General features: G+C 43.5%; 1 protein-coding gene across 1 annotated transcript in view; it reads right to left on the minus strand.

The window, feature by feature from the left end:
• The window catches only part of LOC137428642 (mucin-6-like), a gene marked incomplete at its 3' end in the record, with an annotated part of 41,464 nt that extends 21,703 nt beyond the window's left edge, over positions 1-19,761 (minus strand). The window contains exons 1-14 of the mRNA XM_078777282.1: positions 19,697-19,761; positions 19,355-19,384; positions 17,073-17,310; positions 15,414-15,534; positions 15,023-15,101; positions 14,779-14,885; positions 14,421-14,625; positions 13,629-13,754; positions 12,352-12,463; positions 10,749-10,887; positions 3,695-3,787; positions 3,230-3,299; positions 753-890; positions 48-212 (exon numbers count right to left, since the gene is read on the minus strand). Coding sequence (XP_078633408.1) covers positions 48-212; positions 753-890; positions 3,230-3,299; positions 3,695-3,787; positions 10,749-10,887; positions 12,352-12,463; positions 13,629-13,754; positions 14,421-14,625; positions 14,779-14,885; positions 15,023-15,101; positions 15,414-15,534; positions 17,073-17,310; positions 19,355-19,384; positions 19,697-19,745 — 1,672 coding nt within the window. The remainder of the gene's footprint in view (positions 1-47; positions 213-752; positions 891-3,229; positions 3,300-3,694; positions 3,788-10,748; positions 10,888-12,351; positions 12,464-13,628; positions 13,755-14,420; positions 14,626-14,778; positions 14,886-15,022; positions 15,102-15,413; positions 15,535-17,072; positions 17,311-19,354; positions 19,385-19,696) is intronic.
• Between the last annotated feature and the right edge of the window lie 7,215 nt (positions 19,762-26,976).

The following is a 26,976-nucleotide window of genomic DNA, read 5'->3' on the forward strand; positions in this document are numbered from 1 at the left end:
AAACATGCATGTTGAGATAACGACAATAAAACACAGATGTCACTGACTTTTCTCCACATTGTAGGTGCATGGATTCTCTTCGATGTCTCCAATAGCCGGACAGTCTGCTAGCACTTGCCAGGATGCTAGGAAAGCCGCCGGTGTGCTTTCCAAGATGCCTTGTGATGAATAAAAGTCATCTATGCCCTTCCCGTTGAAATTCCCACACAGACCTAAACGCAGGGAAAAGGACAATGAAAACAAAAGGCAGGACATTATTATCTCCAGTCTAGGCCAACATTCCAGCACATGCAGAATCCATAATTTGTTTATTTGGTGAGGAATTGATTCAAAATGCTGTGGCAGTCAAACAGTGGGGATTCCTGAGTGGTATTCTCCGTCATGCTCCAATATATTTTCTGCTGGAAACTCATCTGATATACATATTTCTGCTCAGTGAACAAAGAGCTGCTGCAGACAAACTGAGACACCACTGGAAGGCTCCTGCTACAGGTGAGAAAGTCTGTCTCCTGTTGTGAAATGCTCTCACACTGGATCCAAAATTTGCCATCGAGTCTCACTTTTTTGAGCCATGCTCTCTTTGTGCACGTAGTTTGTATTGAGGTGTTCGGGTTGCTGGATGAGCTGATTGCAATAAATCCCACCTTTATGTTCGATGCTCTGGATCTTTGAGAGGAGTTTCCTTTCACAGCAATATTGTGATCATCACAACACTTACAGAAGGAATGACCATTTTTAATAGTCATGTGTACCTTTGGTTTCACCACGGAACTTTGAAGGCACGCGAAGATACACCTTCATGATGGGTTCCACATGCACCTGCAAAGCTACTCCAAATGATGTCTGGAGTTCAATCACCATCGACGACTGGTAGTAGATGGAAACCGTTTCTGGAAAATTGCAGCACATGTCAGTATGATTGGACAAGCTCTAAATTTAATTTGCCTTTCCAGTCCATATGAAACAACAGAGTCGCATACTGACAATATTGTCGAGGGGACCAGGTGCACATAAGATGAACAGATTTTCTTTTTCCACAATTTTTGCCGTCCGTTACCATTAAGAGTCAATGACAATGATGAGTCAATGAAACATTTTATATGGACTTTGTTATCTGAAGTTGTCCAGATGTATTACAATTACTTGTTGACACCATGTTTTAAAAAACAGTTTCAAATCACGATAATCATCTCGTGTGGCTGAGCATGCTATGACATGGGCAAAGAAAGCTTCAAATGAAGTCATGAAAAGTCACGACATCTTGTAAAGTCCTACAAAGAAAACCTGGGAATATCAGGAAGTATAGGATACAACTCTCCAAAGGTGGGGAATATATGTCCCGAATGTATATTTGTATATTCTCCTTTTTTTGTATACAAGATCGAGGCTCGTGTAAGAGCTAACATCAATCACAAAAAAAACAAAAACGGACACACAAAACATACAAAAAAGGGAGCGGGAGACAAGATGGGGAGAGAGAGGGGGAAGCACACACAAGTACAACAGCAGAGAACAGGGACAACGGAAGATCTGTGGGAGGGAGAGGGCTTGGGGGAAAGAGGCATAGGAAGGCGGGGTAGAGGGGTGGAGGGTTAAGTATAAAAACACATGGACACTGCTGGAACTTCCAGGAAAGAAAAAGGTCGGTATTTCAAAAAAAAAAGTGGATTTGGGGTGAATTCACGGGGGTAGAAGAGATCAAGTTATTCAGGTTAGTTAGTTATTTCGTTGACCATTCAGGTTAGTTATTCAGGATTGGTTCGTTATTCAGTATGCTCAACATTTTTCGTTTGAAGTTGTCTGTTATACCGTCAGCCAAAGAGCTCTCTGATGCGGATGTTCAGTATATTGAACATATAACCAGGACCGAATACGGGAAAGAAGAAGGAGTGATTGGGGGAGAGATGGAGGCATCCGCCGACACCTTTCTCGAGAGGGGAATCTTCCGTCCAAAACTCAAGATCAGAAAATCCGGTGCATATTACAAGATAATTGGTGAGGATTTTCAAGTGCACATAAAGTTTGGACATGCACAATTATTGTAGATGGAAACCGTTTCAGGAAAACGGTGAAAGATGGAAACCGATGGAATACCGTGAGAGTGCCTGGGAAATTATACTATTTCCCACCATCAGCAAATTAAATGAAACAAATTATCATTGAAACGGCTTTTTTCCTGAGAAATTAGAGCCGTTCATACAAGTATCTACAATGGACCATTTTACATGAGTTGCCCACAGCTATTACGGCCCAGACACCTGCATCATCCATGCACCCTATTCTGTCATAATTTCTTGGCATGTTTTATGAATATCAGAAATTTAATTCTTCTCTCACATTGGGTCAAAGATCAGATATGTGAAGATTCAGATATTTCGGTGAAGAATTTCAATTCAACCAATTATGGCTGGAATACCACTTCACCGATGACTTCATCGTTATCACCCTATGTGCCATCAGGGGAGGTGAGGACAAATGGCAGGTAAAAAAAAATTAATCGAGTGGTTTTGGAGAAAATGATGTCCAAATTGTTTCCTTTAATCACATATGGTGATGTCCAAATTGACCCTGGTGTTGGGCTAGCGGCTAGGGTGCCGGCTTAGGATTCCAAGCATCCTGGGTTCGAATCCCGGTCGATTGCTGAATTAACGCCAGGGGGGTTGACTCAGCCTGTCATCCTTCCGAGGTCGGCCAATTGAGTACCAGTTCACTGGTAATTCCCTGTTTGTCGTTAAAGGCGGCAAAAAGGGTTGGCGTCAGGAAGGGCATCCGGCCATAAAACATTGCTTCAAAAAGGGGACCGAAAAACAACAACAACCACGGTTCCCGAAAAAGGCCAACCCCCGCTTTGCGGGGAAAAATGGCCTCTAAAGGTGGTTAATCACATATGGCTGCCATGCCATGTGACCGATGATGTCAGAGTTAGTAATATATTATTCTACATGTGGAGTCCCCCCCCCCCCCCCCCCCCCCCAATAACACTTAAAGTTTGCAGCGATTGACAAGATGTTGTAAGAAAACCATTTTTGAAGTGAAAATATATAGACACATATCGACACACACACACGTGGGGGGGGGGGGGGGGGGGGGGTGCGGGGGGAGGGATTAGGAAGGATTGCAATGGTCTCGCATCCCATTTGGGGTGAGACAAATAAAGTCAGATAATGAGAATCTGTTTGGCTCCATGAAGGCTTTAATATATTATTTGATAAATGGTTGTACTTCTTACCTGCTTCGTAAGGCAAAGGTACCTGAAGGTCCAAAGTGAAGACACCTTTATCACGGAATTCAAAATTCGTCTGCAGAACAGAGGAATAAGGTAATATTGCAACTTCTGTCAAACAGTCTCGTTTCAGCACAAACACAAGGTATAATGTGAATAAATGTACCTGGCTATAGTTATTTTAGGAGCTCGGGTTAGCCTGACAGACAGGAATCCCCACTGAGATTGCATTTACTTAACCAGGAAGCCAAACTACTCCACGACATGCCAAGAGTTATTGGCACTGACACACACACACACACATGCACAGATACACACATATATACACACACATACACACACACACACACACACACACACACACACACACACACACACACACACACCAGTATTTATATAGCGAATAATACAAACAAGCATTGTGACGGGGAATATCTCAGGAACACGACCAATGGAGGAAGATTTTCGTACCGTGAGAGTAGAGAATGTGACTCCTGACAGACATGTCTGTGTGCTCCTTGGACCACATGACACGGTTGAGATTTCTATCACCCAGCTCCTCGCCTGCCAAAGCATTCACACATCTCAGAGGTGATCCCACATCCATCAATTAAAAGATAATATGGAAGAAGGTGGGACAATATGCCTCTGTAAGTAAAGGTGAGGAAAGACCTTCTCCCCCACCTCCCAAAACACCACCACGACATACACCGGAGGTACATTCCCATCCTACTCAGTCCTTTTGTTCAGTTTACTGAACATTTTCATTTGAAATTGACAGCTATAATCATCTGCAAAAGAGCTCTCTGGTGCAACCATTCACAATACTGACAATTCAACCAGGACTGAGAAGGTGACACAGAAAGGTGGGTGGGGAGGGGGTCTCGTGCAACCTCACCCCACATTTTGCAATAGTATTATTATTAGGTTTCCTCGACATATTATGTGGTTTTTGCTGTAGTTTATTCTTCTTCTTCTTCCACCTCTGTTTTTCAAGTCCGAAAACTTTAAACCATTGGTCTCTGCAACCGTTGGTCCGATTGGCACAACATTCTCACCAAGTCAATGGCTAGACCTAGAGAATTATTTACTGCTAATTATGACGTCATGGGTCACGTGATATGGGCGCCATCTTCGAAAAACCGAAAACATGCGCACCTCCATATCTCCGAAACGGCTCAATGGAAAAAATTGAATCTTGGCTCATTCTAAAGAGCCCTGCAAAAGTTTTGGGGCTGTGACATCGTAGGTCACATGGTTTGGGAGCTATGACGTTTTTAAGCATAAACTTTAAAACCTATCTCCTCTTTCTATCTCCTGAACCGCTGCATTGATTGACCTGAAACTTTAATATAATGTAGCTGTCATCATGGGGAATAAGTGTTTAAAATTTCAACGTGATTGGTTCTACGGTCTGGAAGTCAGAATTCGTTATTGTTGGAAGAAGAAGAAACGCAAAACTTTTTCTTCTCAGGCCATCTAACTGATTGTGCCACTGCCATTTTTTGGATTTATTTCCTTTAAAAATCATTTTCTCTGTAAAAGTTGGACCGATTGACAGGAAATTTTCACCTTGGAGCGCATCGGCCTGTAGAATGTTTTAAGGGTAATTATGACATCATAGGTCACATGGTACGGGCGACATCTTGGGAAAAAAATTAAAAATTGCACCTCTATATCTAAAAAGGCATTGCACAGAATAAATTGAGACATGTCTCATTGTAAAGAACTCTCCATGGAGAACAAGCCATGTGAATGATTATGTCATACGTCCCTCCATTATGACGTCATAATTCGACAGGTACAAAACTTAATCCGATCAGGATGAAATTTCTTGAGCATCATCTAGAGATAAATTGATGCAGGAAAAAATATTGACGTCATAGGTCACGTGGTTCTGCCGCCATATTGTTTTATGAGAAAAAGCCTTAAAAACCACCAAAAACCCTTTTTGCTCCAAAACGGCTGAACAGATCGAGGCCAAACTTTACATGCATGACCACGTACCCATGACAAACAAAAAACTTCAGGAGCTGTGACGTCGTAGGTCACATGGTTTGGGAGCTGTGATTTTTTGAAGCATAAACCTTTAAAACCTACCTGCTCCCTCATTGTTGATCATATCGAGTGGAAACTTCAAACATATGTTCCCCATGTCTGTGTGCTAAAATAACCTTTTGGAATTTGCGAAAGGTCACATGGTTTGGCAGCGATAAATAATTCAATGGGAATCTTTAAAAACTTTTATCTCCTGAACCGCTTCATTGATCGACGTGAAACTTTAAAGTCCTGTAGAAGATGTCAAGTGGAATAATTGTATAAAACTTGAATATGATTGGTTGTACGGTTGGGAAGGAAGAAGTTGTTATTTTGTGAGGAAGAAGAAACTCTACAATATATCTTCTCCAGCCATGTGACTTTTCGGTGTCGGTTTAGTTGTGATGAAAGTGGGGTTGTATGAAAGCAAGGTTGTATCAAAGCGAGGATGTATCAAAGCAGGGTTGTATGAAAGCGGGGTTGCAAGCGGGGTTGTATGAAAGCGGGGTAGTAACAAAGCGGGGTTGTAACAAAGCGGGGTTGTAACAAAGCGGAGTTGTATGAAAGCGGGGTTGTAACAAAGCGGGGTTGTATGAAAGCGGGGTTGTATGAAAGCGGGGTTGTAACAAAGCGGGGTTGTAACAAAGCGGGGTAGTAACAAAGCGGGGTTGTAACAAAGCGGGGTTGTAACAAAGCGGGGTTGTAACAAAGCGGGGTTGTAACAAAGCGGGGTAGTAACAAAGCGGGTTTGTAACAAAGCGAGGTTGTAACAAAGCGGGGTTGTAACAAAGCGGGATTGTAACAAAGCGGGGTTGTAACAAAGCGGGGGTTGTAACAAAGCGGGGTTGTAACAAAGCGGGGTTGTAACAAAGCGGGGTTGTATGAAAGCGGGGTAGTAACAAAGCATGTCCAATGAAAGCTGGGTTGTAACAAAGCGGGGTTGTATGAAAGCGGGGTTGTATCAAAGCATGTCCAATTAAAGCTGGGTTGTATGAAAGCGGGGTTGTAACAAAGCGGGGTTGTATGAAAGCGGGGTTGTATCAAAGCATGTCCAATGAAAGCTGGGTTGTATGAAAGCGGGGTTGTATCAAAGCATGTCCAATGAAAGTGGGGTTGTATGAAAGTGGGAAGGTGGAGGAAACCGGTCCTCACTGCCATCAGTTATGAAGTGGCAGTTCTCGTTACTATTACTGTTACTAGATACTCAAATAAAATAATGCTTACAAGAAAATTTTGTGACACAAGCACTGGCAGGATCCTTAGCTTAGCATGAAATAATAACAACAACAACAACAGGCATTTTACGGCCAATTTCCCTGCTAGAGCAGGGGGTTAGCCTTGCGGGCCCCATGACAATCTTTTCCATTTTGCCCTATTTTATATATCTCCCCTTGTTAACCCCCATGCCCGCATTTATTCTTCCACCACCTTCAGCCAAGTCTTTCTCGGTCTTCCCCGTCCTCGACTTCCTTCTGCATTCATTTCCATCACTCTTCTCAACCAGTTACTTTCATCCTTCCTCAACACATGACCAAACCATCGCAAACTGTTTCTCTTCACAGCATCCATCACAGGCTCTATTCCCATCATCTTTCGCAATTAATCATTTGTCTTCCTCTCTCACAACGATACTCCACACATCCACCGAACCATTCGCCTTTCCACCCTTTCCAGCCTTCGTTGCTGCTCTACGTTCAATACCCATCTCTCGCTCCCATAAATCATAACACTTCTCACACATGCAGCATACACCTTTCCCTTCTATTTCAACGACATTTCCCTCCTCATCAGCATGCCACTCAGTTCCCGAAACTTCTTCCATGCACATCTCTAACAAATCTTAACACATCTTAGCATGAAAAATAACAAATAAAAGAGGTTTCAACTCAAGCTCAGAACCTCTCAGGACTGTTTAGGTGGGTCTGTGGCAGTGGTAATGATGCCACGTCTACTTTAACCACCAGAACTCGTTATTGTTACAATTACGTAGCACAGATAGTGTCTTCATGAAGTATTCACACCCCATGACTTTTTCATATTTTTTGTGTCTCAGCCTGAATTAAAATAGATTAAATGGAGATTTTTTTGTCACCGACTAAAACATAATACCCCCATAACGTCAGTGGAAAAAAACATTGAAGAAATTATTACAAAGTAATTAAAAATGAAAAGCTGAAATGTCGTGAATCAATAAGTATTCAACCCCTTTGCTGTGGCACTCCAAATTGACCTCAGGTATATCCAATTTCATTTGCTCATCCTTGAGATGTCTCTACAACTTGATTGGAGTTCACCTGTGGCCAATTCAATTCAATGGACATTATTTAAAAAGAAACATCTTTCTATATGAGGTCCCACAGTTGACAGTGAATGTCAGAGCAGAAACTCTATCATGAAACTCTCTCTATCAAGATAGAATTGTGAAGAGGCACAGACACAGGGAAGGGTATAAAACATTTTTTAGAGTGTTGAAGGTTCCCAAGAGCACAGTGAGCTCCTTTATTAGGAAATATAAAGAATGTGGAACTAAACAGACTCTTGGAGTTCACCTTGGAGTCTTGGAGTTCACTTCTTCCATGCACATCTCTAACAAATCTTAACACATCTTAGCATGAAAAATAACAAATAAAAGAGGTTTCAACTCACTCAGAGCTGGCCACCCAACCAAACTGAGCAACCAGGCAAGAGGGACCTTGGTCAGGGAGGTGACCAAGAACCCAATGACCACTTTGACAGAACTACAGAGTTCCTTGGCTGAAATGGGAAGTCCTGCCAGAAGGACAACAGTCTCTGCAGCAGTTCACAAATCGAGGCTTTGTGGGACAGTGGCCAGACGTAAGCCACTTCTGAGAAAAAGGCACATGACAGCATGCCTGGAGTTTGAAAAAAGGAAAGTGAAAGACTGCAAGAACATGAGGCAAAAGATTATGTGGTCTGATGAGATGAAAATTTAACTCTTTGGCCTGAATACAAAGTGCAATAATGTCTGGCGAAAAACGAGCATAGCTCATCACCCATCTTAGTTAGGCAGTTAAGAGGAAGCATCGTTCATTTTTTCAGGAAAGCACCAAATTTGGCACAGATGTAGTATGGACCTATACAATTGTTTTCCTGAGGGGCTCCCAAAAATTCTGAAAATTCAAAAAATCCAAAAAAATGTCCTGGATGCCATTAAAAAGGGGAGAAAACGGGTATTGATTCGAACTGTAGATTCTGATATTGTGGTCTTGGCAATAGCACACTACTTTACCTACCAGTCACACGGTGTGGAGGAACTCTGGATTGCCATTAATAATAAATATATATAATAACCACCTTTAGAGGCCATTTTTCCCCGCAAAGCGGGGGTTGGCCTTTTTCGGGAACCGTGGTTGTTGTTGTTTTTTGGTCCCCTTTTGAAGCAATGTTTTACGGCCGGATGCCCTTCCTGACGCCAACCCTGTTTGTCGCCTTTAACGACAAACAGGGAATTACCAGTGAACTGGTACTCAATTAGCCGACCTCGGAAGAATGACAGGCTGAGACAACCCCCCTGGCGTTAATTGGCACTGGTAAAGCACCAAATTGTCACTGGTAAAAGCTACCGCTACCTTGCCATCCATAAAATTGCCACCGGCCTTGGCCGCAGGAAGTCCGAGTCTTTGCCATTATTTCATGCCTTCACTGGCTGCGACACAGTGTCATTTTTTGCCCAAATTGGGAAAAAGACAGCCTGGAGGGCTTGGGAGGCATACCCCAGCATCACGCAGACCTTTCATGCTCTCGTTTATAGGCCATCTGTGGACGCTATTACTATGGAACTACAGAGCATAGAAAGATATGTTGCCATCCTCTATGACCGGACTACCGAGATAAAGACAGTGAATGACATGCGCCGACACTTGTTCACGAAGAAGGCAAGAACAATTGATCACATTCCCCCAAAAGCAGACGCCTTCGAACAACACCTAAAACGTGCATGTTTTCAGGCTGGACACATATGGAGTCGGGCACTTGTGCCCTACCCAGAACTTCCATCACCAGCTGATTGGGGCTGGATGAAAACAGGGACTTCTTGGACACCAATTTGGACCACAATACCACTGATACAGGAGGCATGTTCAGAGCTTACAAGCTGCCATTGTAAGTCGGCCTGTAAAGGCAACTGTAAATGCTCCAGGGCAAATCTGCCCTGCACATCACTATGTGACTGCGATGGACAGTGCTTGTAGTACTACGCGTCTGTGCGAGAGCCTCCACCTTTCAAGTGCCCACAATATTTTAAGTTAAAACTGCAACTGTGTGTAACTTTGATTAATTAATACCATTCCATTGTTATCATAGACCAATAAAACAATGTGTATGACTTGGAATTGAAATTTTACCTAAAATACTATGAGAGATTCAAGGAAAATGGAAACACCATGGCGGCCATCTTGAAATTAAAGATGATGGATGCCAATCTTTATGCAATTGATCCCATTGGATTCAGAGACCATGAAAACATGGGGTAAGACACTGGAACTGTGGTGTTATCGCTCATAGTATAGAAGGTATTGAGGGAAATAGGTCACAGAGGGCGGTCATGTTGAAATTCAATATGGCAGCCACCAGGAGTTCTGAATTTTTGGGCGCCCCTCAGGAAAACAATTGTATAGGTCCATACTACATCTGTGCCAAATTTGGTGCTTTCCTGAAAAAATGAACGATACGCCCTATTTTTCGGTCTTAACTGCCTAAGTATCTAACACCATCCCCAACATGAAGCATGGTGTTGGCAACATCAGGCTTTGGGGATGTTTTTCAGCGGCAGGAACTTGAAGACATGCAAGGATAGAGGAAACAATGAATGGAGCCAAATACAGGCAAATCCTTCAGGAAACCTGTTTCAGAGTGCAAAAGACGTGAGACTACGGTGAAGATGTATGTTCCAACAGGACAATGACTGCAAGCATACAGCCAAAGCAACAATGGAAAAGCTTCGGAACAAAAACGTGAAAGTCCTTTAATGGACCAGCCAAAGGCCAGACTTGAATCCCATTGAGAATCTGTGAAATGACTTGATTGGTGTTCACTGACACTCCCCATCAAACTTGACAGAGCTTGAGCAAATCTGCAAGGAAGAATGGGAGAAACTCCCCAAATCCAGATGTGCAAAGCTAATGCAGACATCATCAAGTGGACTCAAAGCTGTAATCGCTGCCAAAGGCACTTCTCGGTAATATTGACTCAGGGGGCTGAATGCTTATGGAAATTAGATACTTCTGCATTTCATTTTCAATTATTTTGTAAAAATTACTAAAAACATGTTTTCACTTTGTCATTACGAGGTATTTTGTGTAGATCTGTGACAAAATTTTCAAATATAATCCATTTTAAATTCAGTCTAACACAACAAAATGTGAAAAAGTGAAGGGGTGTTGATAATTTCTGAAGGCATTGTATGTTGTATTACTGCTATCATGAATGATATTCCCATGATTATTGACATTGTTATCATAAAACTTACCGAAGCAAAGGTAAACTTGCACTCTGCAAAAACGTTGTAGCTTGTGTGATCAAAGGTCGTAAGATGGACATTTCCTTCCAGAGAGCACAAAGAGATTTGCTTGAAGCTCTTGCAAGACCACTGACCATTGACACATTCACTGCAAGAAATAATGAATTCATTCCGTTAGGACTGCCAGTATGCCCAAAAAACTGACTTCTCAGGCAAATGGTTTGGTCACCACCAGGAGAAAAGGTTTGTGACCATTTTACCTTGAAGGTTACCTATAGCTTGTCAAATGTACCCCTGAGGTATCAAATTTACCCATGAGACACTGCAGTACCATGGAATTTTTAGTTTTGCCTGTACCTCAATCAAGTTATATAATTACTGTTTCAGGCATTTGCTCCAAAATGGTTGAGAACCATATCACTGATTTTTCAATCCCAACACTTGATCGATATCAACATAAGCATCACAATTTAGATGAAGAGTCTGGATACCATTAACCGTCCATTGTTTATTTATCGATTTAGTTGGTGTAAAAATGGCCATGTCTGCTCAAAAAGCATCTCAAAATGCAAAGCCCGTCATGTCCACTTTCATCGTCTATTCTATTCATCCCAAAAAAAAATTCCATCTCTTACAGTTCCTCTTTTCTACATTCCCTAAACTCACCTGCACTCCACCCCCCCATCCAGCGTCCTTAAACGTATTGTTGACTCGAAGGTCTCAAGAAACTCATTTTGCAATAATTGTTCGTTTCCCATTAATCGTACACTTTCCAAAATCCAATCTCACCCCTCCCCTCCAAAACTTCCCCATCACCCCTACCCTCCAAAACTTCCCCATCACCCATCCCTTTCAAATCTTCCCCCTTGCCCCTCCCCTCCAAATCCTCCCCATCACCCATCCCTTTCAAATCTCCCCCCTTGCCCCTTCCCTCCTAAACTCCCCCCTCACCCCTCCCCTCCAAATCTCCGCCATCTCCCATCCATTTCAAATCCCTCCCCTTGTCCCTTCCCTCCTAAACTCCCCCCTAACCCCTCCCCTCATAAACTCCCCCTCACCCCTCCCTTTCAAATCTGCCCACCCTCATTTCTTCTCCATTTCCCCCCTCTCACTCCCCCTCCTCAAAGCGTCCTCCCCGCTTCTTCCCCCTTCAAACTCTCACCTCCATCTCCCCCAACCTCCTGCTTCGCTCTTCCCCCTCCTCAAATAACACCTCATTGTGCCTCACCCAATCACCATCAAACCTTTCGTCCGCCCCATCCTTCCCTTTCTCCGAGCTATTCTGAAATCTCTGACACTCCTTCAACAGCTCTCCCTACCTCTTCCGATTTCTTCTTTACTTTGCCACATGGCATATACCCTTATTTAAAGGGACCTTTTCTATGTACCTGGCATTTTACCCAAGAATGTCGATGTTAAAGTTTTGTCGTGCTAAGCATCTTCTATGGAAGCGATTTTTAAAAAAAACAGCCGTCTCGCACTGAGACGCGACGTCAGGCTAATAAGGCCCATTTGAACGTTATTTGACTTCCAGGTGAGTAATAAAAGTGACTGTGGTAACATGTTCCATGTTACATGAAGGGATGCAACAGAATATCAGATTTGCATTTACCAGTCGCTGGTGCTGTCAATTCGGTGCTCCGTTGTCTCATAGAATATCCCCTCGAACTCACATGGGCAAGATGACAGCGGTATACACTCTCCAGTTGGTGAAAAGACAGTGTCTGTAAATGGTACGAAAAAAAACCCCTCAAAAAAAAGTACATTATGTCAACCTCAACAAATATTTACAGGTTTGAAAATAAAATACAACAGGAAGAAACATTATAAACTTTTACATTAACATGCAGCTGTCAGACTGATCAACTCGAGTTGGAAGATTCCAACCAACTTATTGGTCTCCAAATCAACCAAGAGGAATGTCATCACGAAGTAGACTATAGCCGATATGCAACGCCAATCACTTCAAGAACAGAACCCTGCAACTGAATGTTTTTGTCATCTCGATGTAGGCAAGCATCTGTACAGTTTATGATGTCAAGCAATCCACGAAATCCCATGGAGGAACAGCAGACCAGTCATGTCCACATTGTTCCAGTCTGACAGCAGGGTATGTGGGATGTGTTATGTCAATGCTGGCTTCAATAACATTCATCACAAATTGTGAAAAAATATCAAATATGGGATGTGTGATGCAAGGAATGATGGATAATTCCACACCTAACATATACAAACTGGTGGCATATGTCAAAGCAAGGATCTAGACTGTGATTAGAAAACAAGGAGGATCAACAAAATATGTTAAATGGTTGCACAATAAGACGGTTGTTGAGAATTATCGTGGCCATATTTCAGGCTCCGCCTCGGACCACATCTCTGAAAGTGGGTGATTAGGTGCCAAGGCCCCCAAATCGGAGTTTGAACTTTGTAGAGATAGTTCTGGCAGGAATTTGGAATTTTAAAACGTTGGGAAAGACAATAAGCCTCCTCCTGGCGAAAGGCACGATGAGACAGCTAATGCCAGCAGACATGACACCCGGCTTAATGTCACAACCAAAGGACAGCAGACTTTTTGATACAACCACCTTAAAGCAAAGTACAGTTCAACAGTTTATTGTCAGGTTAGGACCCAAACCCAGACGAGACAGCTCAGAGGCGAATGCGCTACCTCTGAACCACCCTGTCAGACTGCACACTGAGGCTCGTTATTATCAGGAATCCAAAGAGTGCTCGCATTTTTTAATGTCATCACCTGTCATTCGGAAATGCGGCCACAAAACAGCATCTTCCTTTCAAAAGGTACCACAGCCCCACAAGTTGGAGCAGTTTTGAACTCATAAAGGAGTTCACTAACTATGGTGCAACCATGATGCTGTGCAGTCAACTGACCTTGAGGGCAATAACATCCAGGTACACAGAGGCCCTCGCATGCGAGCTCACCAACTGGATTGGCACATGTTTGCATGCACGGTCTGCCACACTCCAAGTACTCCATGGTTGGTGGGCAGGTGATACCTGTGAGGTGGAAGCAAAGCATTGTTGGACATCTCCTTGTACTTGTAACTTTGGCATCCATCAATGATAGATATTTCTGATTTCATTCCAGTGAAGATATGAAACTATAAAAAACAGTGAAATGAATCAAATAATCAAAAGTAATGCAATGAGAACAATATGATGGAGCAATATGAAATAGGGGTACTAAGCTTTCTGTGGCAAAACCTGATTGTTAGAACAACCTGGAACTGACGATGTGGACCATGTTGTGACTTATTCACCGATTAAGTATAAATTGAGAAAATAGAAAATGAGAAAAGGGAAGTGTGAGAGGAGTAGGAAGAGAAGGGAAGGGAAAGAAGTTTGGAAGGTACCAGGAGCACGTGGACGGCAGGGAAGAGGCATGTTTGGAGCACTGTGGTGGGATTGCACGAGGATCCGGTCCAAATTGCACGAGGATCGGGTCCAAATTCCGCCTTATTTGTGTCCATAAATATGTGGTTCCACAACTGAACTTAGTAGGTATATATAATCACAGATTTTGACTATTCCTCAAGGTATTGAGCTTAATAGGATGAAATATCAAAAATGTACAAGATGATGTTTCACGAATCATCAAGTTAGGGAGGACCACAATAGAATACGACACAAAAGGGGTTCACTAACTCACAAATACATACTGACCACAAAAGTCTGCTGTTCTCCATTCGATTGCGTTCTCATACTCCCTACTGCAATGGTTTGAATAGTCAGCAACCGTCGTACATGTACAGCGAGATGGTGCTTCACAAGTGCAGTGGTCCCACAAACACCTTTCCTTAAATTCAACCAAGAGATCTCTGGGGCAGTTGGTAAGGGCGGTGTTGAAAATCTCGGTGCATTCTGTTTCCTGCAAATTTCACAAGAACAAGAAGAAGGGAATCCAGAAGGATTGAAGTACAGATGGTTATTGGTCCAGTCACATGTTTCAAGTTAACATTTTGCCTCGAATTGAATTGCAGACAGGTGGGCATACTGTCAGATTATAGGTGGGCATACTCACTTTTGCCAAAGGCAAGCTGGCACAGGGAGGCTTCAAAGCATAATTCATCATGCAATCTTGAAATGAAACCATTTCTCTGAGGTTGAGTTTCATCTGAATGTTGTTATCTGCAACAAAGGAAACCAAAAATACAAACAATGGACTGATAAACCCGAACAAATCCTTCTTCACTTTCCTCATACACTCGGAGTTTCAGCCACAAGGTAAGCAGAAGATACGCAGTAAAGTCCGACGAGCTTCTCACCGAGAGGGAGATCTTTATTCCCGTCAAAGTTTCCACAGACACCACATGTAGTACCAGCATGCCTCTGTTCCAGACCAACCTACCAATAACCAGGACACAGCACAGGCATATGAGTACATTACATCAGAGTCCCCATGTATATGATCAATCAGGTGCCGTTGCCATAATGCCTTTCGAGTGGTGTGCAAGCAAAGGATCCGCATTCAGAAAAAGGTGACGTGACCTTTCCTGAATGATTGCCGGTTCAAGGATACTTGTACAAATATATTTGTCGATTTTACTTCGTTTTGAATAACATAAACATTTTTTCCATAAAAGCAAATCAACCTCAGCATCTCATAATGGTGTAAATTAAAATAACATAAAGGCTTTCAATGTGGTGTAAACTTACAGTGAGAAAGTCTTCATTCCAATAAATGCTCACGCCTAACAGCTTGGATTTGATTTGATGGTAGAAACCATTTTCATATTTCTTGATAGAAATTTCTTTGTTGGTGAAGGGAAGACTAGTTCTGTGAACAAGTATGCAGATGAAGATCGTTAGACTTAATCATTAAAACCAAGCACACTGGTATGTACAATGGCGTTCAAAAGGTTCTACAAACGAAACATGTACAAATGTGTCAGAAAAGCCACCTTATTATTATTCAATACACAAGCATATAATGTTTGACAGAAAATGTACAAATGTATTATTTGTATTATGTGTGTGTAGACATATATGTCTGTCATGTAACAAATAAAATAATAATAATAATATATTATATATATATATATATATATATATATATATATATATATATATATACATACATACATACATACATACATACATACATACACACACACACACACACACACACACACACACACACACACACACACACACACACACACACACACACACACACACTACCTTCAGAAAGTATTCACACCCCTTGACTTATTTCATATTTTTTTCACATTTTGTTGTTACAGCCTGAATGTAAGTTGATTAAACTGACATTTTTTTGTCACTGATCGACACATAACACCCCATAATATTAAAGTGGATTTTTTTTTTAATATAAATTTTGACAAAACATTTGAAATTAAATACAGAAATATCTCATTTAGATAATACTTCAACCCCCTGTGTCAATACTTCGTAGAAGTGCCTTCGACGACGATTACAGATTCAAGTCTTATTGGATCTGTCTGCATGAGCTTTGCACATGTGAATTTGGGGAGTTTCGCCCATTCTTCCTTGCAGATTTGCTCAATGGTGTTGAATTTTCTCCAATTGTACACGATCTGCCTGTCTGGATTTGTGGAGCTCAACATCTTTAGAAATGGTTTTGTAACCATTTGCAGACAAATGAGCATCAACAACTCTTTTTTTCCGAGTCTTCAGAAATCTTTTGATCGGGGCATGACAAACTTCCACAAAACTGTGTGGTGAAGACTGAACTCTGATGGTGATGAACAATGTTAAAGGTTTTCATCTGGGGCAGGGCCACCAAAACTCACTCCTGATTGTCATCCCACTCATTGAAACGCCCGACTGTAATTACCCCTTAATTGAGCTAAATAACCTCGAAGTTCACGTACTTTTTCCGACATTGAAAGAAATTGAATGTTGGATCATTTTGTGCAATAAACAAATGAAAAAGTAGATTTTTGTGTGCTATTTGTTTCATCAGGACCTCTTTATCTATCATTAGGACAGAGATGAAGATCTGATCACATTTTAGGTCAAATTTATGCAGAAATACAGAAGATTATGAAGGGTCCAGACACTTTTTCTCACCATTGCATACAGCCTTATCATATCATACTGTTTTACGTGTGCCTCGCTGTTCTATCTCGTTTGTATAACTTTTTTTAACTAACCTTGGAAGCATCGTCATGGAAATGGCAGGGCTGTCACAAAACTGGCAGACTTTGTTTTAAGAGTTAGAAAACATTTATACATGTATAATATAATAAACAAATTACATGGATTGTAATTGCAGTGTGTGGTTGTTATCACGGTGGCGAGTTATATTTTCCAAAAGCACTTTTCACTCACAAGTTTCCATCCACTTTAATTTCCGTCCCTTCGATGACGACGAGTGTAGCTTCCAGGCGAAACCTGATATATTTCAGCAAACCATTTTCATCTCTTTTGGCAGAAATATCGAAGTCGGTGTATTCATTTTTACAGTTGGATGAGACCGGGATATCACAATCTGATATGAAGCTGTAGACCTCATTATCGAAATTGCGCACATGTCCTTTGTTCCACAAGGTGCATATCTTCTCAGTGGCTGAAATAAGAATGTTCAATTCAGTTTGTGGGACACAACAACAAAAATGCAACATTTTACAGGTACATACATCTCCATCAACCTCACCATATTTTTTCTTCTTTTTCTTCTTCTGCTTTATTGTGCAGCACATGGCTGCAGGTAGTATCATTTGCTGAGGGCGCAGCTGTGCCGCTGATGCAGTACCCCTTAGAAGGTTAGAGTAGGAATTTGGCTGGAGTGCCGGCGATAGCTCGCCTACTCTTCACGAAGGACACTGTGGGTTTTTAACGTCCACCAACTAATGTCCGCAGATGGGACACCCAGTAGAAAGCCCATCTGAAGGACAGCACACACATGGATGCCTCGCTCTGCACTTGAAACACCAGGATGACAGTATATAGCCAGGTCAAGATGAAAATCCAGACTAGACAGCTCAGAGGTGAGAGTGCATCCTAAGGTCCACATCCATGACCTCTAGGTCCAGGTTATCCTGTCATCCCAGGCCCACAACTTAATTTTTCCAATGCATGCACTTATCTTTATGCACAACTAATCTCAATACTTTTTCCAAAAGGAAATGTTTCAACAACCACGATTGCAACCACAAATCCAAGTATGTCCACCAACATATTAATTAGAGGATGATATTTGACCCACCAACCAATAGGAGGCCTTTGCATCACCATTGAAACAGGTGCATTGCCATTTGGGGCTCCTCCTAAATTATTACCTCTCCCACCAAAGATGGATGGAGGATATGTTCTCGCCCCTGTCTGTCTGTTACTTGCCGGAAAAGATTCCGGCAAGTTTGTTGATCTGTTGGTTTGTCTGTCTGTCTGTCTGTCTGTTTGTCTGTTTGTGCGCAACACTACGTCTACACCGTTGCACGTAGAATCGCCAAACTTTACACACATATTTGTCTTGCCCTGGAATAGACTGTGCCCCATTAATGACGTCATCAGTCACGTGGTTCGGCCGCCATCTTGGAAAAACCGAAAAACTTTGCACCTCTTTAACTCCGAAAGTGCTGAATAGAAAAAATTGAGACATGGCTCATTGTAAAGAACTCTCCATGGGGAATAAAATATGTTAATGATTATGTCATAGGTGCCTCCATTATGACGTCATAATTCGAGAAGTACAAAACTTCATCCGATCAAGATGAAATTTCTTGAGCATAATCATTGAGCATTTCATTTCTAAATTAGTTTAGAAAACAAATAATGATGACGTCATCGATCACATGGTTCGGCCACCATATTTTTCATTCCGGCAAGTCCTCGGTCTCTGACCGATTTTTCATTTGTCTGTCTGTTTGTTTGCGAACAGGACATCTTAAAAACTTGGGGACATATTCAGACAAAATTTGGTGGAGAGGTTGGGAATGTGACAAGGACGAAATTATTAGATTTTGGTAAAAATCTGGATCCGGACCTGGATCTGAGAAATTTAAAGTGATTCTTCACCATTCAGCGATAAGACCAAAAACGATATTTGGCATGATATATTAAAACGTGGTGGACGACTTGTGAAAAAAGTAGGTGGATGAGTTGGTAAGGTGACAGGAACAAGCAGATTCGATTTTTGTTCAGGTCCAGATCCAGATCAGACCGATCAGTAGGATACAAAACTTAAACTATTCAGCCGGGCAGAGGTATGCTCCATACGGAGCGCAGTTCTTGCTCAGCTTGTAAAAGATAAAAGTCAGTGATTTAGGCAGAAGTTCCTTGGCTAAGAGTATACCTCCTCGCAGATTCATCTTACTGCAAAAGAGCAGATGAATCCTTCCAGCTCACACCAAGCAGACACTACTGCAACTGCAAGAAACTTCTCCAATTGGAAAAGAAAGCTCATTGCTGAGTCATACAACTGTGAGCACAATATAAGATTTTAGTTACCACAATATAAACGCTGCTGGTTTTTTTCATTAAAAGCAAAATGTCTCGTTCTATTTTTGTCATAAAAATGCTAAACCTAATGCTTCAAGTAAACAAAATGGTATTTCGTCCTGATAAAACAACCACTCGTGTGAAGATGAGAGTAGAGAAAAGAGTCGACTTACGTGGGACCGTGGAATTGCTTTGCGCCGATACTGCAGGGAAAGAAAACAATTTAAGAATAGATCCCTAGGTTTTTTGAGATTTTTCAAATGCAAATCTATTTGCTTAATACGGTCTGAATATTGTATTTACTAGATTCTTGTATAGCTGGTTTATTGTACAAACATTGTTCACAGCTGCAGCAAATAATTTCTCAGCTACTCTTCAAAAGTTAAACACCAAGTGTTAGATTTTTTTTTTTTTAATCAGATTTTTAGACTGAAGGCACAAATCTTCATGTTGAAATTTTATCAAATGAGGACCTTCAAAGGAACCTCATCATATTCCATCTCTCTTTCTCTCACCTGTTGTGAGCCATAGACCCACAGTCCCAAACGACACCAACAGCCACATGGTGAAACACACCAGAGGCTTCAGTAACCACTGCTTGAACCTCTCCTTGTCTCGTTTATATAGATCCAACCTGAGCTTCTCATCACTTTGGCCCACTCCCAAATCAATTAAAATAGTCCAAATTCCCTTTGTATTGCATTATTTGAGTGACTCGCTGTGGTAGGAGAAAATGAGGCAGTAATGCACGCTGTTCCATGGATGCTCCAAGGTAAGCAAAAGTACGCTTGGAGTGCTTGCAAATGTATCCCAAATCAGCACTGATCTTAAGTTAAGAGATGATGACTACAGGTAATGCAGGTGAGTTTCTACCTACAAAGAAAGAAGGCTTTGTAGACGATGCGGATGAAAGAGAAACTTGCAAATAGGCAAAAATGTGTTTATTAAAATGGGAGATGAAATGTAATCTTACAAAACTAACTATTGGCAAAATGAGGATCATCCATGAATGAAAGCTTCAGTAATAGCATTAAGTCTGAGACAGCATTATCCCAAAGGTTTTAATGAATAATACGGATATGCTCGCACTCAATGAGGGAACAATTTGCTGTTCTTGTGTGCAATTCAGAAGTATGATGTTGAGCATTGAGGCATAACCAAGCAAAATTTTAAAAAGGAAATTCTAAAAACCAGATCTGACGTAATCACGATTGGTCGAGGAACAAATTAATTTGTCATTCTGCAATCTCTGGGCAGTGTGTGCTTCATGATTATATTAACAAGACACATTCAAAGATGCCTCTTTAATAACTGTAATAACTAGAACAGCACTCTGTGGAGCGCATACCTCCGCCAGGCTTAACAGTATATGTTTTGTATCCCACTGATAGGCTGGATCTGGATTCGGACCTGAACCAAAATCTAATCGGCTTGTTCTTGTCACCTAACCAACTCATCCATACCTTTTTTAAATATCATGTTATATATCGCTTTTCGCCTGATCTCTCAATGGTGAAGAACCACTTATAAATTGAATAATTCTCGTGTCTGAATCCATATTCAGATCTTCGCCAAAATCGAATCAATTAGTCCTCATCACACACCCAACCTCTCCACCAAGTTTCGTCCAAATCTGTCCATAACCTTTTGAGATATCCTGCTCCATATCGTTTTTAGCCCTATCTCCCAATATAGTTAGGCAGCTTAGCAATTTTTGGGGGAACGACTTTACAAAAGTACCATTTTTATTTTAGTGGTTCATTGGACCATATGCAATAGAATTAGGACCGGAGGCAAGACATATACAGTGTTTGACTTTTGCGCGAATACATAATATCGAGCAATACATTTATGCAAATAAATCATCAGCTATTGGAGTTAGACTAAAATCGTAAATACATAAATTGCTGGACAAATTACCTTGAACAACATGTTGTCTGTTCTCAAGCTATATTGTCATTACATCCTTGTAGTTGCGTACATGTTAGATATATGAGAGGTGCGCGAGTCACAAGTATAACACATTTGTATAAACACTCGGTATTATATTACTAATTATTATTGCATGGAAGCGTAAGATTTATTATGCAGGCATGCATAAGTTTTACAAATAACACTGCATGTAATGAAATAAAAGTTAGCCTCCTTGTTGAAAATATTGTTACGGACGCGGTTTAGATGTTATTATGGGCCGAGCGGATGGTCCACCGCGACCGTTACAGGATCCCCGATTGGCCCGACTCCCCCAACGTTGACCAGATCGCACCACAGATATCCAATCGGGAAACCTACGGGGGATATTGCAGGCAGGTATGGCTTGAGGATGGATGGTTGTTTTGGGAGACAATGGAGGGTCCAGCGTCGATTGCTGCCTGGCGCGTCCTTTTCGTGGCCTGCGGCCCCTTAGCTGCCCCCTTAGCTGCAGCGCAGCTGGTCGCACGATGGCTCGCACACACCTGCTCGTTCAGGCGTCTTCCTTCTCCCCAGCAACAACGAGCGAAAGCAAGCAAGAGGACGGAGTCAGAGCAAGAGGACGGGGTCAGAGCTGGAGCTTGGAGGACGCAAGAGCAAGAGGAGCAAGAGGAGCAAGAGGGTGGAGTGCGTCACGCGGCGACTTATATTGGTTTCCTCACCGAACCTTCGCGCACTTTCTCGGGGGTTCCCGCTCCGCCCTCTCTTAGCCAAACCCCTTGTTCTGGGTTGGATGAGCGGGGCCGCCTTACTCCTCCCCCCTATGACGAGGGGGGCGACCCGTCTTCTCTAGCCACTCCCCTTGTTCGTAATGGCCGCAAATGGCGAAAACCGGTCAGCAGCTGCAGGTACTGCGCCGTCACGTTGCACAGCAGTTCAGTCCTGCAATAACCGTTTGCTGTGAAAGCTCAAGTGGGGGAATCCCTGGCACTTGAGCTGCCATGGATCATCGGAGGGGCCTACGCTTTATTTCGTTTGATGCAATGCAGAGTCAATCTAGTGGGAAACACATATTTAGCCTACATAGAATAAGGAAATAAACTATTTAAAAAGATATATCGTGGCCTGTGTGTAAGTTTCATGGAATTAACTAGGAGGACGGCTGCGACCATTATTTACATTACGAGGGTGTTACACACAACAAAACCATACTTTTCACATTCCTTACACTTTCTCCAAAATTGTTACACTTCTCAAAACCGTTACACTTCTCAAATTCGTTACACTGCACCCTCCTTTCTTCAGGCCCGTCCTCGGGCCTACAAAACTTTAACTTAGTGTGACACGTAGGTGTAATTCCCTCTACAATTAACCTGACCCTGAGTGTGACAATCTTAAAACACAAATAAGTATGTCCCCCTATTGCATTGCACCCTGTCTAACAGACTCAAGCCCACAGCTAACCGAATTACGGAATTGTTCTCAAACTATACATTTACGGTGGGGAGCATTATTTACAGTAACGTTATTTCTTATTTACAACGCAACCCAGGACCTGTGTTTTTTTTTCTTTCTTTTTAGGGAACAAGAAAAAGAAATTCCTGTTGGGAGGGAGGAGACAACACGCATTGCATCGATGCACCAGTACCAATACCACCAAAGCACCCAAAAGCACCACCAAGCACCAAAAGCACCACTCGATGCACAGTCACCACGGTTCATAATAAACACAACAAAACAACTGGTGGTGGTCTTCTCTTTCTCTGCTGGGCCGATGTTCTTCCCGACGTCTTCTGGCTTCATGCGGCCTACTTGGAAATAATAAAAAGCACAACTTGTGTTCATTTTTATTTAGGGCCTCAGGGGCCAACTAATGGTGGTCCACCTGTTTGGCATAGGTGCCGCCTTACCGAGGTCCGCAAGCAAGATTCCCTGGCCACTATGGCCGTTCTCCAACAGAGGTGCCCTGACCCAGAACCTGGGGTCCATCAAGTGGTACTTGGCCGCAAAACAGCGGTCCATAAAGTGGTACATCAACGCAATGCATGCTGGTTCTGAGAATCTCGTGCGCACAATGGCCATCTCACGCACGCTCCCCTCGGCACCCAATGGCGCACAGGTCCTCAAGTGGGAGACAAAAGGGGGGAAGACAAATGAGCGAGGGGTAAGGTCACAAGGGTACACGTCAATAAAGGCAATGCAGGGTGAAGTGCGTACGGAGAGCGAAGTGAGAAAAACTCGTCCCTACCGTACGTCACCCCCCCTGTCACCTACACTACCCTTGCCCTTACCCCATATTTACAAGAATTTACACCTTTACAAATTCGTCACTACGTCTTGTCTTCCCCATCTTTCCCTTCTACACCAAATTCGTCTCCAATCCCTCTACTTCAAAATTTGCCATCACCAATTCATCATCAATCCTCATAAGGAGGGAGAGATGGAATTACGCACAATGTCACACCCACGTCATGATGCGTCTCACAATCCAAAACATTTGCATTAATGAAAAATAATAAAACATGGCATGGTGTGGAGTTACCTCATCTCAGGTGAGTGGATGCAGATGGTGCGAGGAGATCCTTCATCCTAACTATCCTCTAAATGATTTTAACACACTTTACACTACCCGGGGTCTCTCACTGCCAATCCATTGGCCAACTTACACTATGGGTTCTAAAAACCAATTCCCATTGACCAAACTGTGGTGCTTCTCAATTTGGGGTCTCACTCCCCCGATTCATCTCCCGGTGCCCTTGCACAATTTCTGGGCTGTGACGTGTAGCTCTCCCAGCAGGTCTACCCACCTGCACACCTCCACCACTGTAGTTGCCACCCGAGCTTACCTAGCTCCTCACCCTAACCTAACTAACTGGGGAAGACCCCTCCTGGCTCTGTCACCCCACTCGGTGCCCTCTGGCACTGGGCTACCCGGGTCCGTCCTCCGGATCCTCGGGCCCCATCCACAACTACCGGCTCCCAGAGCCCACCTGCGGCCTCACCTGGCCGACATCCTCACAGTGGTGGAGTGCCCAACCAACTACACACACTAACAGGCTACACGCCCAGCCATTTCCACAACACTAATGCACCCATCCAAACATCATTCTTCCACTCGCACCACAGATGCCAATATCCAACCACAATTTACCTGTACCCTCTACCTAACACTTACACTACCCGCCCCGGGTATTCGTGATGGGGGTCCATCCTTCCCCCATTCACACCTTCGCACCATCCACTCCACTCCACAATTTCCACCATACTCACTCCACGATCATCCATCCCAATACGCCATATATCCCATACCATTTATTCCACACAACCATTCTCCATACCTGTTGTTGCACACCTGTGCACTCACACCTGGTGCCACCTGCACCCTCCTTTCTTCCTGGACCATTTGGTCAACACAACACGCAATCACCACTACTCCCTCATACACTGCTCCATACACCTGTTCAGTTGCACACCTGTTCAATCCTCAAACACACGGCATCATCTCATCTAACTACTCCCCTCTGAAACTTGCGCTTCCCAGTCGTCCCTTTAAACTATTGCGCTCCCACGTCATTATCATCCACACTACTCTACCTGCGTCCCCACTACAGGTGTCATTGTCACTAACTAATCTTAACGTTACCTAATGTCATCTTCTAGGTCCCTACACACAATATCCTAACCCACCCGGGCTAGTTTTCACTGCCATACACCCCATAAGCTAGTGCTCCTTTGCCCCGTTTGTGAGGGATGACAGAGTTGCCATCCCACCACATCGGGGAGGTCCTACTATCAATTTGGCACACCAAATTTCAGCCAATCAAAAATTTTGCCAATCATCGTACCAATCATCAAATTTTGCTTTTTTTCTAATTTCGGGGCCAAAACACTATCCTCATCACCCATCTACTTATTCGATCCTCTCGGTGCGCCAATTCCCTTCTAAAGCTCGGCTTCGTACAGCCGAGCAATGAACGCGGGTTTTTTGGTGCCGGCGGCTGGATGCGTCCGGCATTCGGGGCAGGGACGGGGGCTTACCCGGGCCGAGATCCCACGCAACACCTCGGCGCGGAGCCATCCAATTGCCCGATCTCAACCTGCCGGAACGTCTCAATAAAAAGTGGTCGCCATGACGACCCTTCCTATCGGGCTGCCCGCTCCGCCTAGTGGAGCCCGGACGCGGCCGTTCCAAGCGAGGCACAGCGTGGATCGCGTACGGCGGTCCTTTCGAACCCGCCGTGGCTCGGATCCCCGCTGGTTCTCGCGGCACGCGAAGCCCGGCACGCACCGAGGGCCCGATTCGGCTAAAAGTCGCTCTAACCGCTAACCCGGTTACCGTCGATGCCTCACCTGCATGCTTACACGCATACGCTACCCCTTTCTTGCTCATACCTCCAGCTGTTCCCATGCTCCTCGTACCTTTCCTTACATACCTCGGTACACTCATTCCGCTCACAGACTTGGTCACACACCTGACCACCGAACACCTTGGCACACATTCGTCGCTCGCACACCTCACCAACACACCTCTTCGCGCCCCCTCCTCTGTGACAATCACAGGTGTGCTCTTACTCGCACACCCAACCACGTGCCTCACGACCAACTCAAGTGTGCATTCCCACACACACTCTACCATTCCAGGTGTGCATCCTTCCATTCCAGGTGTACATCCTCGCTCCCCAGCACCCCCCTCACTCCCCATAGCCAAACCTCCTTGCACACCTCCTCTGTCCATACACTCCGGACCAGTCATACATCTTACCATTGGTCCCTCACGAACACCCGGGTCTACACCACCCCCCAAGCCGACTGAATCTCCCCTCACATCATATACATTGCCACTCACCTCCGTACCTCGTCGTCGCACCTCCTCTGCCACCTGCAAACTTTTTATTTGGTTAGTGAGCACCCCATCATGATTTGAACACAGACCTTGTACATATTCCATGACTTCCTCCTTTATCTCCCTCTTAGTTTCCCTCCGTCTCTTCTTAATTTCACTCACCCCCTCTTCCACCTCCTCTAATTTTTCCTTTACCTCCTTCAGCTCCCGGTGCGCCCCCTCTATTTCTTCCTCCATCGCTACTTTAACCGTTTCTATGTGCGTCCTTACCTCCCGGTCCTTCGTCTCCATTACTTCTGTCACCTCTTCCAACCTCTTCGTCAATCCCTCATGTACCATTTGACATTCCTTCTGTGTCGCTATTAATTCATTTTTAATGTCCTTTTGTGTCGCTTTTAAACCCCCGATGATTGCAGTGTTCTTTTCCACTTGGTCCGCTAGTTCCCTTTGTCCCACTGTCAGCTGCTCTACTCCCTTCGTCAGACCCTCTATGCCCCCCTGTAACCTAGCCGTATTATTCCTCACCTCTTTCTCCATACGCTTCTCACCTCGCTTTACCTCCTCGCGTAGCCCCGAAACCTCCTCACTTACACCTCGTCGTATCCCCTCTCTCATCTCCTCCATCTCTTTTGTAGATGCCACCCTCATCTGTCCCAATTCATCCCTCTGTGCATCCAGTTTACTTTCTAACCCGATTTGCACCTCCTCTATCTGGTTCCCCATTCGTTTGATTTCCCTGGCAGATTGTTCCCCGATTTCCCGCAATTTGTCCTCCATCCTATTTTCTAACCCCATTAACCCATTTTTCACCTCTTTTATCCCGTTGTCTAACCCCTCAAATTTGTCGTCTAACTTCCCAAATTTCTTGTCTAATCCCTTAAAATTATTGTCTAACCCCTCACCGGTACCCCTCGCTTCATCCCTCATTACCCCCAATTGCTCACTCTGAGCCCTCGCTTCGTCCCTCATTACTTCCATTTTTGCCATCATTTGAATCATAAAGACTCGCATGTACTCTGGCATCTCTGGCTCGGCTGCCGC

This window comes from Myxine glutinosa, chromosome 5, assembly GCF_964187855.1.
Source record: "Myxine glutinosa chromosome 5, kmMyxGlut1.1, whole genome shotgun sequence".
NCBI lineage: Eukaryota > Metazoa > Chordata > Myxini > Myxiniformes > Myxinidae > Myxine > Myxine glutinosa.